This window comes from Nematolebias whitei, chromosome 23, assembly GCF_014905685.2.
Source record: "Nematolebias whitei isolate Nwh7 chromosome 23, NemWhi1, whole genome shotgun sequence".
Taxonomy (NCBI): Eukaryota; Metazoa; Chordata; class Actinopteri; order Cyprinodontiformes; family Rivulidae; genus Nematolebias; species Nematolebias whitei.
This window is the reverse complement of record NC_056520.1, coordinates 4,733,049-4,748,885: the sequence shown is the minus strand read 5'-3', so window position 1 is coordinate 4,748,885 and position 15,837 is coordinate 4,733,049. Positions and strand designations below refer to the sequence as shown.

Sequence of the window (15,837 nt, the reverse complement as noted above, 5' to 3'; positions counted from 1 at the left end):
TGTTCTTACTGTGTTTTATCAGATGTTCTTACTGTGTTTTATCAGATATTCTTACTGTTTTTTATCAGATGTTCTTACCGTTTTTTATCAGATGTTCTTACCGTTTTTATCAGATGTTCTTACCGTTTTTATCAGCTGTTCTTACTGTTTTTATCAAATGATCTTACTGTTTTTATCAAAGGTTCTTACTGTTTTTATCAAATATTCTTACTAATTTTATCAGCTGTTCTTATTGTTTTTATCAGCTGTTCTTACCATTTTCATCAAAGGTTCTTACTGTTTTTATCAAATGATCTTACCGTTTTTATCAAAGGTTCTTACTGTTTTTATCAAATATTCTTACTAATTTTATCAGCTGTTCTTATTGTTTTTATTAGCTGTTCTTCTTGTTTTTATCAGCTGTTCTTATTGTTTTTATCAGCTGTTCTTACCATTTTCATCAAAGGTTCTTACTGTTTTTATCAGCTGTTCTTGGTAATTTTTATCAGCTGTTCTTACAGTTTTTATTAGCTGCTGTTCTTGTTTTTATCAGCTGTTCTTCTTGTTTTTATCAGCTGCTCTTATTGTTTTTTATCAGCTGTTCTTCTTGTTTTTCTTGCTGTTCTTACTGTCTTTTATCAATTTTTCTTGTTTTTATCAGCTGTTCTTACTGTTTTTTTTATCAGATGTTCTTAATGTTTTTGTTTTAAGCCTGTATTCTATATTTCTGTAAAGCACTTTGTGATTTTATCTGTTTTATCAATAAAGTTGACTTACTTACTTAAAAACCAGCTCCACTCAGAACTAAAACACAGATCAGTATTAAATCTCTGCAAGCTGTAAATTCGGACATGTAAAGGTGTCGAAGAATATGAGCAACAAATTCCTGAAATGTTCAGCATGGTCCTGACAATGATCCTCATCACTTCCCTTTCTGATACCGTGTTGTTTTGAACAAACAACTGCACGTGCTGTTTACCTGCAAGTCTCTCTGCAACTTGAATGAAGGAGCTAAGAAACGCCATGGACACGGCGTCCCCTGGTGGAGGACAAACAGTCAGCTGGTTCTTTTTATTGACCAAGCACGATGAGCAAAGGGAGCTGGTCCTCTTACATTTGAGGTAGAAGAACGCCACCGTGAGGCTGCTTTGTGCAACTTCAACGTGGAAGTTGTCAGAGGTTAGCTGAGCGATGGAGTCCGTGTCCGGCTGATTGTTTCGATTTTCAAAAACAGCCGCCGCAATTTCATCATCCAGCCTCTCTGGAAACAGATTCACATACAAATACACAAATCAACACCCCGATTACTCTGTTTTCACCTCTCTGTTTATTCCTCTGCATACCGAAACGTAAACCCTCCTCATTCTCCTCTTCATCCTCCTCCTGTTCTTCCTCTTCTTTATCTGTGAGGAGCTCCAACACACCATCGAGGCTGTGTAAGGTCAAGTACTTCACCTCAGAGCTCTACACACACACACACACACACACACAAGTAAAGAAAATAATCCTGTTGAATGTGACAGGTAATGAACATGGTACCTTGGCAGGCAGCCGGTAGGCAGCGTTGTACTCATCCGGGCTTTTAACCGCAGGACTCTCTCTGGAAAACAGACAAGCAGGAGACAGTTTTCAGTCTTGGCAAAAAAAAATTAAAAAAACGTTTATATTTACTTTTTGTTACAACTCATGCGCATTTATCTTCCACACACGCGCTCAACTTCTGCTTTTTTCCTTCACTTAAGCTGACTGAAGTATGGCAGGCAGTTTTAATATATAACAAACCACTATTTTATGATTGTCTATTGTTGCCATCACTCTTTAAGAAATCAGGTCTACTGTAAACGAGTCCTCGAGGCTCAGTGGGATTAACCCGTCTAAATAAAGGTTGAACTAATGAATAAACACATCATATGGCAGTTCGTATTAATATATATGTATAACCAAACCATACATGGTATGGCAGGTAGTTTTATTATATAACCAAATCACACAGTGTATGGCTTGTGTTTTTAATAAATATTTAAATCCCACACTGTATGGCAGGCCGTTTTATTACATAAGCAAATCATGCTGCATATGGCATTTGGTTTTAATATACAGGTATACTAAATCACATGGTGTATGGATGGCATTTTTATTATATAATCAAATCCCAGTGTATGGCAGGTGGTTTTAATATATAACCAAATTAACCAACCATGCATTTTAGCTTATATTACTACCTTGAAATACTTATTCATACGAATTCATCCTGCTTGCACTGCTATATTCTACCATGTTGTTGTTTACTCTCTCTGTTTAGGACCTTGTAAATATTATAATTACTTTTTCCACTTTTTGGTATTTATTTTGTACCCTTATTGTACGCTTTATTATTTCTTGTTTGTTTGTTTTGTTTTTAACGAGTCAAATCAATTCTTCTCATTCTGAACATTTCATTGTACAAACCAGATTCCAAAATGTTGGGACCAGTCCATTTTTACCACTGTGTGGCATCCCCCCTTCTTCTTCCAACACTCAACAGACGTCTGGGGACAGAGGAGACCAGTTTCTCAAGTATAGAAATAGGAATGCTCTCCCATTCATGTCTAATACAGGCCTCTAACTGTTCAATCGTCTTGGGCCTTCTTTGTCGCACCTTCCTCTTTATGACGCGCCAAATGTTCTCTATAGGTGAAAGATCTGGACTGCAGGCTGGCCATTTCAGTACCCGGATCCTTCTCCTACGTAGCCATGATGTTGTGATTGCTGCAGAATGTGGTCTGGCATTATCGTGTTGAAAAATGCAGGGTCTTCCCTGAAAGAGATGACGTCTAGATGGGAGCATATGTTGTTCTAGAACCTGAACATAGTTCTCTGAATTAATGGTGCCTTTCCAGACATGCAAGCTGCCCATGCCACAAGCGCTCATGCAACCCCATACCATCAGTGATGCAGGCTTCTGAACGGAGCGTTGATAACAACTTGGGCTATCCTTGTCCTCTCTGGTCTGGATGACATGGCGTCCCAGTGTTCCATAAAGAACTTCAAATCATGACTCATCTGACACAGAACAGTCTTCCATTTTGTCACACTCCATTTTAAATGACCCCTGCCCCAGTGCAAACGTCTGAGCTTGTGGAGCTCGCTTAGAAATGGCTTCCTCTTTGCACTGTAGAGTTTCAGCTGGCAACGGTGGATGGCACGGTGGATTGTGTTCACTGACAATGCTTTCTGGAAGTATTCCTGAGCCCATTCTGTTATTTCCTTGACAGTGGCATTCCTGTTTGAGGTGCAGTGACGTTTAAGGGCCCGGAGATCACGAGCATCCAGTAGAGTTTTACGGCCTTGACCCTTACGCACAGCGATTGTTCCAGATTCTCTGAATCTTTTGATGATGATAACTTAAAAGTCTTTGCTATTTTACGCTGGGTAACACCATTCTGGTATTGCTGCACTATCTTTCTGCGCAACAATGGTGGAATTGGTGATCCTCTTACCATCTTGGCTTCTGAGAGACACTGACACTCTGAGAAGCTCTTTTTATACCCAATCATGTTGTCAATTGACCTAATTAGTGTTAATTGGTCTTCCAGCTGTTCGTTATATGCTCAATTTCCTTTTTCCAGCCACTTATTGCTACTTGTCCCAACTTTTTTGGAATTTATTGACACTGTGAAATTTTGAATCAACATAATTTTTCCTTTAAAATGTTACATTTACTCAGATAAACTTTTGATCTGTCATCTATGTTATATTACGAATAAAATATTGACACTTGCCATCTCCACATCATTGCATTCAGTTTTTATTCACAATTTGTTTAGTGTCCCAACTTTTTTGGAATCCGGTTTGTAATCACACGGTGAATTTCAGGCAGTTTTATTAAGTAATAAAATCGCACAGCGTAAGTCATTTGGTTTAAATATATACCAAATCAAACTGCGTACGGCAGGTGATTTAAATGTATACCAAATTATGTAGCATATGGCAGTTGTTTTTATTGTGGATTTTTTTTCACTTCACTTCTGACTCGTAAGAATGTCGAAGCTAAAAGGAGGAAAAGCATTGTTGATATCTTAAAAAGTATTTAAGAGAAATGTGATTACATAAAGAAACTGCCTGCCATACATTGTGTGATTTGGTTATATAATAAAACTGCCTGCCATAGAACATGTGACTTGGTTATATAATATAACTGCCTGCCATACTCTGCGTGTGACTTGTTTATATAATAAAACTGCTTGCCATATACTAATGATTTGGTTATATAATAGAACTGCTTGCAACACATGTGATTTGGTTATATAATGCAACCGCCTGCCATACACAACATGATTTGGTTATATAATAGAACTGCTTGCCATACAACGTGTGATTTGGTTATATAGTAGAACCGCCTGCCATACACTGCATGACTTGGTTACATAATAATAATAATAATAATAATAATAATAATGTCATTACAATGTCAGCACTGTATGTTTCCATACAATGGCGAAATTAGTCTCTGCATTTAACCCATCCACCACCAGGTGGTGCAGTGGGCAGCTATTGAAAGCGCCCAGGGGGCATTTTGGGGATGAGACGTGCTGCCCAGAGACGCCACGTAATAAAACTGCTTCCCATATTGCATGGGATTTGGTTATATAATAAAATCTTTTGCCATACAATGTGTGATTTGGTATACCGTATATTAAAACCAACTGCCATACACTATGTGATATTAACAATAACAATAGTATTAGTAGTATAATTGAAATCAATATTTATACTTCTAACTGTAGGGTGCTTGTGAAAACGATGAAGTCAAAATATCTAAAAATCCTCTAAAAGCTTGAAGTGGATTTTCCACCAGTCAGACTGAACAAGTTCACGTACCTGTGCACGAGCAGCAGCACAGCGAGACCACGCAGCCTCCAGGCCAGCTCAGAGGCCACGTTCCGGTCCAGGTGCTCCGTCGCAGGGTGGGAAAACAAGAATACCTGGGGGGTCAGCTGGTAGGGGGACTGCGGGGGCGGGACCGAGGAGGGGTCGACGTATACGTCAGACTGACAGAGACACAAGGAGCACAAACATGTATGAATAAATTATATGAACTGATGACTTCCTAATGGGATCTGAAAAACTATACAAACTCTTTAGCGCAACCCTCCAGCTGCCTTTGGGTCAAAATGGCTCCTGAGGCTTTAGCTTAGGGCAGCAGGAGGGTAAAATATGTTCTGATGTTCAGGAAACGATGAAAGCTTTCTGATTTGGTTAGACGTGCATCCTGTTTACCACCAGCGGCGCCTCCATGAGCTGCAGGAAGGCGTGGAGGTTCAGGGTAGACAGGGTCGTCCTCATGCGCGTCGAGGGGCAGCGCTCAGAGGTCACCGGGGTCATGTGACCCCTACAGTGAAGGAACCACACTCCAGACAACAGAGACGACTCGTTGGCTCTGAAAAAAGAAGACGCCGAGGCTTTTATTTGATCAATAAAATCTAATCAAACACCGAAGGGAACACTCACTCCAGCTGCTTCAGAACCGGACCGCCGGTTATAAGAACAAACTGGTATTTGGAGCCGTACACGTACGCCATCTCCATCAAAGATCTGTGATCTGAATTCACAGAAAACAGAAAAAAAAAGCTTTTTTTTAAGATTATAATTACACCAATTCAGTAAATCCATCAAACATTAGCAGCACTCGTATGGCAAAATAATATTAAAGAGTTATATAATCCGTCTTTAATACTGTGAACGTCTCTGAATCATTCACTCCGTTGTGATCCGTTTGTCTTCTCGTTCCACAATTTTTGTGCCGTTTCAACAAATCATAAAACGTTCGGCTCTTTCTGGACAATCCTGCTGCGACTTTTGGAATTGGTGCAATTTTAGCTTTTTGAAATATTTAGCCTTTTCTGACACTTTTGAATTGAGCTCATTTTCCTTCCATCACATCTTTAGATACAACCTTTTACTGCTCCTTTCACATTCTGTTCTGCTTCAGCTGCTTTGTGCCAATTTAAACTTTTTTTCAGCTACTTTCAGCTGTTGTTGTTTCATTTGTTTTGTGCTCCTTTCAGATTATTTTTGCTAACTCTATTTTTCTTCTAACTTCTTTCTGCTAATTTCAGCTCGTCTCTGCAAGTTTCAGCATTTCTACCATTTCAGCTACTTTTTAGCTGTTTTTGTGCTAATTTTAGCTTATCAACTAATCCCACATTTTTTTGCACTCATTTCCACTTTCTTCAGCCTAATTCAGCAAAAAATGTGTTCTCTCCACTTCCTTCTGCTGATTTAAGCTTCTTTTTGCTTGTTAAGCTACCGTAATTTTCGCTGTATAAGTCACAGTTTTTGCATAAATTAGCATGCCCTGCAACTTATACACTGAAGCGACGTATTTGTTTTTCCCAAAATTTATAACCAATAGATGCGACTTATACGGCGAAGCAACTTATTTATGTTTTTTTCCACTTCATTAGACATATTTGGACTGATGCAATTTATACGGCAGGGCGAAGCGTACGGCACAAAGTACGGTACGTTAAGTGTATTTTTTGCTAATTTCAGCCTTTTTAAGGTAATGTCCACCTCATTTCTGTGTCTTTCAGCCTAATTCGGGCAAAAATGTGCTCTCTCTACTTATTTATGCTAATTTAAGCTTGTTCTACATTTTCAGCAAAGTTTTTAGCTTTTTTTTTTTTTAAGCTAATTTCAGCTGTTTTCAAATAAATGTGTTTTTTTGTGGTAATTTCTGCTACTTTCAGTCTTAAAAACTTATTTATGCTAATTTCAGCTTGTTAAGCTCCTTTCAACTTATTTCTACTAATTTCAGCGTTTTCTGCTATTTCAGCTACTATTTAGCTGTTTTGTGCTAAATTTAGCTTTTCCAGCTAATTCTAAGTTTTTTTTTGTTTTGTTTTTTTACTTATTTCAACTCCTTCCACTGTCTTCTGGTAGTTTAAGCTTCTTTCTCCCTTTTCAGCTACTTTTTAGCTTTTTTTTTGTTGATGCTAATTTCAGCTTTTCTAGCTAATTTCCTAACTTTTTTTGCAACTATTTGCTTATTTAAACATAAGAAAGCAAATATGTATTCCTGCTTTCTTATGCTAACTTAGGCTTGTTCTTCCATTTCAGCTACATTTCAGCATATTTTTAGCTAATTTCAGCTGTTTTTCAGCAAGTTCTTCAGCAATAAGTATTCGCGCTGCATTTTCACAGGAAATGCTATTCTCTAGTTGAGATCCACTTTTCTTCCGTACATTTTTCGGCATGCAACTCGTTCTGCAATTTTTCTGCTATTTCAACAGTTCATATGTCAAAACGTTCGGCTCGTTCGGGACGTTCCTGCTGTGGCTTTTGGTATGTGTGCATTTGTTACTTTTTGAAATATTTAGCTTTATCAGCCATGTTTTTCCATTGAAAATGAATGGAGCTCTCTTCACATCCTTCAAATCGTTTGTGCTGTTTACAATCTTTTACGGCTCATTTCAGCTTTTGTTCTAGTTCAGCTTATTGCTGCTAAATTCAGCTTTTTGGGGGGTTTTCAGCTACTTTATACATGTTTTTCTGATCAGTTTTAGCTTTTTCCTGTTTATTGGTGGGATTTCCACATTTTGTGATTCTTTTGAATAATTTCAACTTTGTATGTTTTTTCCAGCCTCTTTTTGCTAATTTCATCATTTTCTTCAGCTTTTTTGGTTCGATTTGATCCAATTATTGCTGTTTCTGCTCAGTGTAGATTTTATGCTGAATTACAATTATTTTTGCACCTATTTTTCCGCTTTTTGCACTTCTTGCTGATTAATTTTTCCAATTTTCAGCTACTGACGTCTTTCAATTAAGCTTCAGCTTTTTAAGCAGTTTTCATCTAAATCATTCAGCGCTGTATTTTCTCAGGAAAAGCATTATCTAGTTTTTCTAATATCATTCTAGGTGTGCGCTCACCAGAGTTGTTTTCAGGACTAAAGGTATTTTTATCCCTGTCTGTTCAGACTGTAGGAACCCGTAGAAAATGAGGTAATTTATAATTTTCTCTGATGTGGGCGGGGCTCTTCTCTGCTCCAACACACCTGATTTAAATCAGTGGGTGATTAACAGGCTCCTACAGAACATGAAGAGGTAATCCAACCATTGAATCAGGTGTGTTGGAGCAAAGAAACTAACAAAACATGCAGGACAGAGGTCCTCCAGGACCAGGATTTGACCCTTTGGTCAAAAAGGTACCTTTAGAACACCTTCCGTCACTTTCACTTTCCCTCTGTATCTTATTTTGTACCCTCACCTCGAGTTCCCAGACTGTGGACATAACCGAGGACAATGTCCTTCTTCCCTTTAGCTGACCTCTCCATGGCCAGAAGGTCAGCGTCTGTGTGGACGTATTTTACCTCGTCGCGCAGAATGGCACTGGAGGACAAAGAGACCAATGAAAAATGACAAAAATGCATCAAACTACAGTCACGAAATGAAAACGGACCTTTTTTTTATTTTTATTTTTTCTATATTATTATGTTCTTGTTGGGTTAAAGTTTGCAAGTGGAACCACAAGACTTCTGAAACTGGCGAGACCAAAGTGGAGTTGTTTGGCTGAAATGCAGAGGAGGATGTTATCAGCGCAAACACCTCCTACCAGCTGTCAGCACGGAGGTGGAGGGCTGATGGTTTGGGTTCCTTGCAGTCACTGAGTAGAACACGAGGTCCTCTGTACACCACAGGGTTCTAGAGTCAAATGTGAGGCCATCTTGACAGCTGAAGCTCGACCCAAACTTGGTAGTGATACAACAAAAAAAGATCCCAAACAGCAGCTAATCTACAAAACAGCTAAAAGTGGAAAGACTTAACGGTCCAGTCGAAGTTCAGAGCTCGACTCGATGGAAACACTACGGTAGGACTTTCATGGAGCTGCAAACCTCAATGAACTGAAGCAACATTGTAAAAAAAGAGAGGGTCAAAATTCCTCCACAACCACGTGAGAGACTAAGTCCTACAGAAGATAACTAGCGAGCTGCTGCTGTAAAAGATGCTTCTACAAAACTGATGACTCATGAGGTAGCTTCAGTTTATGACACAGTGATTCAGCACTTTGTCTCCGTTTCAGTAAAATATAAATAAAGACCAACTGTGATATGATTTAAGTCTACGTTTCCCACTTGACTCACAGAACACGCTGTTCCTCAGTCGTTTACTCACAATAGGACTTCTGACACAATGGAGCTGACGTCAAAGACGGTGTCCAGATTAAAGCTCAAGAACTCCCTGCCGCCCCTGCCAACACAAAAAAGGCACGGTTACAGAGACCATTAACGAGAACCACTATATGCGCGTCGCCAAGCTTTTATACAGCATTAATCTGTAGCATATAAACATACTTACTGCCCACTATGCCCACTGGCATGAAGGGCAGCAATGAAGGTCGTCCACTCGTGTCTGTGTTGGGTCAACTTCCGGATGGTACCCCAGGTGTGGTTTATGGGTTTCACCTCCACCTCTACCGTTCGTCGCCAGGCGTTCTTCGGTCTGCCTCGCTGGCGCTTTCCTTCTGGCGTCCGATGGAAGGCTGCGCGGGTGACTCTGTGTTCCAGAATTGCGCCGCTCAAGGTGGCTGCATGTTGGAGCAGCTCGCTCACGTTCATTGTGAAGATTTTACGTTTGAAAACTTTAATTACAAATTTTTCTGGATGCAAGTCACTTTTTTCGGATGATTACTTCCTCTGGTATCAGACGCTGTGCGGCTGGAAGGATTTTTACAGAAATCCTTTTTCACATTTGGGCATTTGTTATGATGCGTAACCATAACAACAAGGTGGTTTTCTACAACTGGGAGCTGCTGATTAACATCTCAAAAGCCCAAATAAGACCTCAACTACAGCCCCAAATCCCAAATGAGTTGAAAAGGAGGTGCCGTGGATGCATTACCGTCTACCTGGAAGCTGTGCTCGAGTGCCTGACGAGATGGTCCCCTGGCACCTGCAGTTAAGTCTGCAGCGACGAGGGGCTCGGCAGGCTGCTGCGAGAAATGGCCATTGCTCGGGGAGGAGTTCTGCCGGCATTCAGGCAGTCCTGCTGCCCAAGTGGACAAGAGGCCTGCAGGGTCTGGGTGGACGGATCGGCATCTGCAGCCAGTTTCTTTGGATATGCTATGGGACGGACTGCTACAAGAAATCCTCCCTACCCAAAACCATCAGCATCTATAACAACTCTAATGAAACCAGGATGATGAGCTACAACATCAATTCATTTCCCTTAGGGATTAATAAAGTATTTTTGAATTGAATTGCAACATTACCAGGTTCTTTCCTAAGCACATGCCCAATCCAAATTCTCTGCGTAATGATGGTGTCCATGCTGTCTTGACAAGGAACAAGCAGTTGATCCTTTAAGACGGTGTTGGGCCAGAAGACTCTCAGTATGTTTTACAGGCTCCTTGTGTGAAAAACGGAGAGCTTGTTGAGATCACTGGTCGTTGTCCTCCAGCGCTTTGATCCATATAACGAGGTAGAGAGTACAAAGCTCTGGTACAGCTTCAACTTGGTCTTTCTGCTGTACTCCTGGGACCTCCAAACATTGTTAAACCTTCTGAAGGCATTTCTTGCTTGACTTAGATGATCCATTATGTCAACGACACACTGTCTAGTGGTGGTACAAATTCATATGAAGTTTTGGTCAATTATCTTGAGCGTATCAGAAGTTACATGCTTGACAAGCAACGATCTTGTATAAAAATTGACCTTGGTTTGTGACTTTGACCTTGGAGCTGGGGCGATGAAAAGCGTACATTACACTCTATCTAGTGATGATGCACATGTGAATCAAGTTTCATGAAATTAGTGTGAACAGATCAGAAGTTATGGGTAGGACAAGAGAAAATGAACGGTCCTTACAAGAAGAACAGAATGTTGACGATTGTTCCGCTTTAGATTTCACTTGGTGGTCATATTGGAGGCATTACGTTGAGGTCATGTTGAAATTGACTGCATACAATGGTACATGTATTGATTTCCTAATTTTTCTGATGCATTAAGGAACATTTAACATTGATTTATATTTGTTAGAGGTCCGTGATCTAACCTACCTGAAGAGAAAAGCCGTGTGCCGATGTCTTTCCTCTGAGCAGTATGAGGGAGCCAGCTCCTTCTTACAGCTCACCTAAACAGCAAAAACTGCATTTGCTTTCCACCCACTTGTTGGTTGTGAACAAACGATGCACCAGGTGGAGCACTGAGCAGGCAGAAGGCCCCTAGTACCGTACCTTTCCGACCAGAACTCCGTAATCCTGCAGAGCTCCTGCTGACTTCTCCAACTCCGCCAGGAACAGAGAGATGGTTGGCGAGACTGTAAACAGGGACAAAATCACAGAGAACGTTCTTTTTCTTACGTATTAAGAATCGAGTCTCAATTGAGTTTCTATGAGTCAGAAAGGACAAGAAACTTGAGACCGCTTTGTGAGGGGTTACCAATAAGAACCGGACATTACAGGCACCACATGACCCGGTCATTCTTGACTTTGACTGCGGAAGCAGTGGAGGAAGAGTCTTCCAATGGTTCCGATTTCTCAAATGTGTCAAACGTTCTCAATTTCATCACAACGATGTGATGCGTACGTTTAAGAATTATTAGTAAATAGTACATTTAAATACGTAACTAATATGCAGTCATGTACAGCCAGGGGGAGTATTTCCCATCTGACATTTGGTGGTGATCGGTCTTTGGCTCTTGATTGGGGGAGATATCACGTGTCCTTCACTTGAATTCAGAGCAGGAATAGGTAATCTGGCTGGGAATGTTGTTAAATTCATCGTGAGAGTGTTAAAAAAATCATTTTTAAATTGCAGATTTGCATTTGGTTTTGATTGGGTTGCTCTCTTTGCTGGCGGGAGTTTGGTCCCGTAAGTCTATACGCCGATGATGACGCTCCGTACGTATTAGCTCATGTGTACTCATGACTTTGTCCGGTACACATTTAACACAATTCTCAATTTCAGACACAAAAAGCCCAAGAAAGTTAAGGGAGCGGTGCAAGAGGGTGTTGATGAGTTACGTGTACTCCCGGCAACTTCTTGCTCGAATTTCTCTGGAAGTTCGTTAAGAATTTGTGCGACGTCCGCAAATGTGTCAATTCAATACAAATGAACATTCGGCTCTTTTTCCCCCGCAAATTTGAGTCTCCAAATAGTCGACAACAGTCGGCCCAGAGAGATACAGGTTTAAAGATACATTTAAGAAAACCTTCACACGTATGTTCCGAACCCTGAACACTGGGAAATGTTAGTTCACACGTTTGGCTCAGATTCCAGTGGTCCGGTTACACTTTGGATGTACAGAATTCTTTAAAAGGAATGTTGGAATTTATTATAAACTCCTTTTTACATTCTGAACGACTTTTATATAAATCTGGTGACCTGAAAGTGATTTTTGAAGCCCCGGAACGCGAAATTTGCATCTTTTTTGTTCCTCTATAGTGTTTCCCCTAGATTACTTCCATGGCAGGGCACTCATCTTATCTGTAATTTTTGTCAGAGGGTGGGGGTGGGAGGAGACAGGTCTGAGCTGCACAATGTTTAAACGGACAGTTTTCGAGCGGGGAGGGGGGTGGTAGGGTTCAGTGAGCGGGAAGAGGCTGCGTGAGGGCTACCTCTAGCTTTTTAGCTAGCGAGCCTGTATTGCACGCTGTTAGCTTAGCGCTATGTCAGTACCAGCAGTTGCCGACTGGGGGTGGGGTGCAGTTTGGTTGGCATGGCGCTCGGTTCTGTTGACAGGGTGAGGTGTCCTGCTTGTACAATTAATGGTAGCTTATTGTTTTTTCAACTAATTTGAACAAAATCGGTAGGCCTGTCACAATAACAAATTTTGCCGGGCGATTAATTTTCTCTGAAATTATTGCGATAAACGATAATATTGTTTGAAATTTAACAATAATTAATTGTCAAATTTTAGAAGAAATGTTGATTTGATTTGAGTGTAGTACCTTTTTTGACCATCTGATGGCAGTATAAGATTGTTTGAACCAAAGGATGGATCGTTGAGCAGCATGTTTCTTTAAGAAAAATGGGAGGGAGGGCTCTAGACGTGACATGAGCTGACATGGTGACATGGCGGACGCTCGGTGATTTGAGCTCTTCAGCATTTTTCACACAAAGCTTTTAATAAAAAAAAAAAATCAGTAAACAAGTTCTCAGCTTCTTTTTGCAGAGCAAAACAACTTTTTACATGAAGGCACGGGTTCCAACCGTGAATTTTGGAGCTTCGACAAGACGGAGGTGTTTTCCCGAGGTCGGCCTGTTAGCTTAGCTCGTAGCTTAGCTGCTTTTAGCGATCCAAAAACGCGATTTTGGACGGTTAAAACAATTTTAAAGAGAAAGGGAGGGGTCAGTGAAGAGCACCGGAGTTGAACCTTTTGTCATCCAGTGTCTTCAGTAGAAAGAGAGAGACGCAACGAAACATAAAGCCGGTAAATGAAAATGAGGTTGATGATTTTCATTCATCATGCGATTATTTGATTTATTGTTTATCGCAACAGGCCTAAAAATCGGTATTATTTTCAGCGGTACGGTGGATCAAAACGATAATGAATGGATGGATCAGTATTATGTTCTTTATTGTTTTTAGCTGCATCTAATAAAACGAGTTTTACTGCAACTTGTGAACTCTTTTGGTTGTAACATTCCTACATGAATTACTGAGAGGTTTACGAGTTTTGAGTTGCTTCAAAATGACAGAAATCTGTTAGGACGAGACGTCAGCTTCTTATTCCGGTCAGAATCAAACGCCGTTTCTCAAACTGAGGTCCTTCGAAGAGCTATGTGCAGCAGGTAAGATATTTATTGTTCGTAACCTTTCCCCAAAGATAAATGAACCTATTTTGGGTTAGCTTACCTTGTTGCTCAAAATAGATGAACATCATCTTCCCAGAATGCAGTTTGTCGTAAAACTCTGCGGGTGTGTAGTCAATTTGATCTGACGTGCACACGCCTGACCACATGCACAGCAGGAAGAAAACACAACAAATCCCCATCCTCCTGAGCATGCCACTTTGTGGTGTTCTGCCTGGAAAGAAAAAGTGTTTTAATATAATAAAACACCTTATACAACCATATATTATTAAATACGGCTTTGTTTTAACTAAACAAGTTGATTATATTTGTTTATGGCCAACAAGACGACAAAAACAGAACAGTTACCTCAGCTAGGCTACTTTTAGCTGCCTGCATGCTACGTAGCTAACATTAGCTTTAAATAAATTGTATGCATTTTTAGGCTGTGTGTGTTCGTGATGGATACGACGTTGAAAACACAACTAGTTCGCGTTTTCTCGTCAGTTTACGCGCTAAATTAATAAACAAACGTCTCCAGGAAAAGATGCTCAATCCTCTGCGGAGTGTCCGCTAAGTTGCCGGGGCTAATATAGCATTTCCTTTTCAAAATAAAATCAGTGCTGTTTAAAATAGTTTGCTTATCGTCATTAAAATACATATTGTGAATTTTAGCATACTGATTCACTTTAAAAGAGATGATTTTTACCTTTTTTGTGTTTTTATTACCATCAGCATGTTGCCGCTCAGGACTTAATAATATTTACGCTTTTATTTTGAAAGCTAAAACGATTTCTACTTCTCTAAATTAACGCGCTTGTTTTCACGAAGAAACGCCCATTTCTTTTTGTAAGCCAATCACAAAAGGGAATCGTCCCTCTCTTTAAAAAAAATAGACCAATCACAAGAGAGCAAGGGCGAACCTTTAACGGAGTGACATCACTGTGCACCAATAATCGAAGGAGATTTCTGGAGGCTGGGCGGCAAGATTAACCAATGAGAATGCAAGCTCGCGAGCAGGCGTGGTCTGTTTTTTTTCCTCTCACAGCTCGGAAACTAGCAAGAAACTTGGCTCAGAGCTCCACGGTTTCTCCCTAAAGTGATGTCATAATGAGCCAAGATGGCGACCGGACGAGAGCTAGTTTCTTTAAGAGCGAGTGGGCGGGTCTGAAACCGCATCACAGCTGATTTGGAGGTCCCCCGCCCCCTCAAGTTGTTTTTGCAGAGAGCAGCTTTGCAGACAATCACACAAGAGCCTCTCTTGTCTTTTTTTTCATGTCGTTTTTAACTTGCCGCCTTTTAAACCTAGACTTATTCATTCTGAATGGGCAGTTTGGCAGTTTGCGTTTAATAATGCCACTTGTTTTTAGCCAAAACAAACTGCTTTTAACGCTATTCGCTCGGGTTTCGTTGTGTTTTTGTCTGGCTCACTTTTAGCGTCCTTTTTTCTTCTGTTGTTTCCAGCCGTGAGCCTCCAGTGGAGATGTTTCCTGCAGGAGAGGGTTCGGGTTTGTTGACCAACGGAGATGCCCTCTCTCCAACGCTGGAGCTCAGTTTGACCAGCTTATACACGGTGCTCTACTCCTTCCTCTTTGTGTTCGTGTACCTGCAGCTCTGGCTCATTTTGCTCTACGGACACAAGCGCTTCAGCTTCCAGAGCGTGTTCCTGTTCCTCTGCCTGCTGTGGGCAGCTCTGAGAACGACCCTCTTCTCGTTTTACTTTCAAAATGTGGCGCAGGCCAACCAGCTGCAGCCTCTGGCCTACTGGCTGCTCTACTGCTGCCCAGTCTGCCTGCAGTTCTTCACCCTCTGCCTGCTCAACCTCTACTTCACACAGGTGAGTCAGCTGAGCGTGCACTTTCTGTGGCCTGGCGACCTGTTGTCCTGCGAGGGCAGAATCCATCCCTTTATCTGCTAACTGAGGGGGTCCTGAGACCCACTGTGCACAAAAAGTAAGGACATTTGTTTATTTTGTTGTGACAAGGCTTCTTGGAAATAAATAGTTGGAAAACCTGTTTATTTCCCCTTAAATAGTGGCGCATAGTGGAATGTGGAAGAACCATACGCAGCCCGGTGCTTACCGTAC

General features: G+C 40.8%; 2 protein-coding genes across 2 annotated transcripts in view; one reads left to right on the top strand and one right to left on the bottom strand.

Annotated features, from left to right (window-relative positions):
* Positions 1–13,981, bottom strand: part of txndc16 (thioredoxin domain containing 16) — a 26,670-nt gene extending 12,689 nt beyond the window's left edge. Inside the window, exons 1-12 of the mRNA XM_037696329.1 lie at positions 13,816–13,981; positions 11,192–11,274; positions 11,015–11,088; positions 9,133–9,207; positions 8,228–8,349; positions 5,470–5,560; positions 5,239–5,398; positions 4,840–5,009; positions 1,519–1,579; positions 1,323–1,443; positions 1,094–1,240; positions 959–1,018 (exon numbers count right to left, since the gene is read on the bottom strand). Of these exons, the coding sequence (XP_037552257.1) occupies positions 959–1,018; positions 1,094–1,240; positions 1,323–1,443; positions 1,519–1,579; positions 4,840–5,009; positions 5,239–5,398; positions 5,470–5,560; positions 8,228–8,349; positions 9,133–9,207; positions 11,015–11,088; positions 11,192–11,274; positions 13,816–13,966 (1,315 nt within the window). The 5' untranslated portion in view covers positions 13,967–13,981. The remainder of the gene's footprint in view (positions 1–958; positions 1,019–1,093; positions 1,241–1,322; positions 1,444–1,518; positions 1,580–4,839; positions 5,010–5,238; positions 5,399–5,469; positions 5,561–8,227; positions 8,350–9,132; positions 9,208–11,014; positions 11,089–11,191; positions 11,275–13,815) is intronic.
* Positions 13,982–15,234: 1,253 nt separating this feature from the next.
* gpr137c (G protein-coupled receptor 137c) overlaps positions 15,235–15,837 on the top strand; it is a 12,153-nt gene continuing 11,550 nt past the window's right edge. The window contains exon 1 of the mRNA XM_037696736.1: positions 15,235–15,588. Coding sequence (XP_037552664.1) covers positions 15,235–15,588 — 354 coding nt within the window. The remainder of the gene's footprint in view (positions 15,589–15,837) is intronic.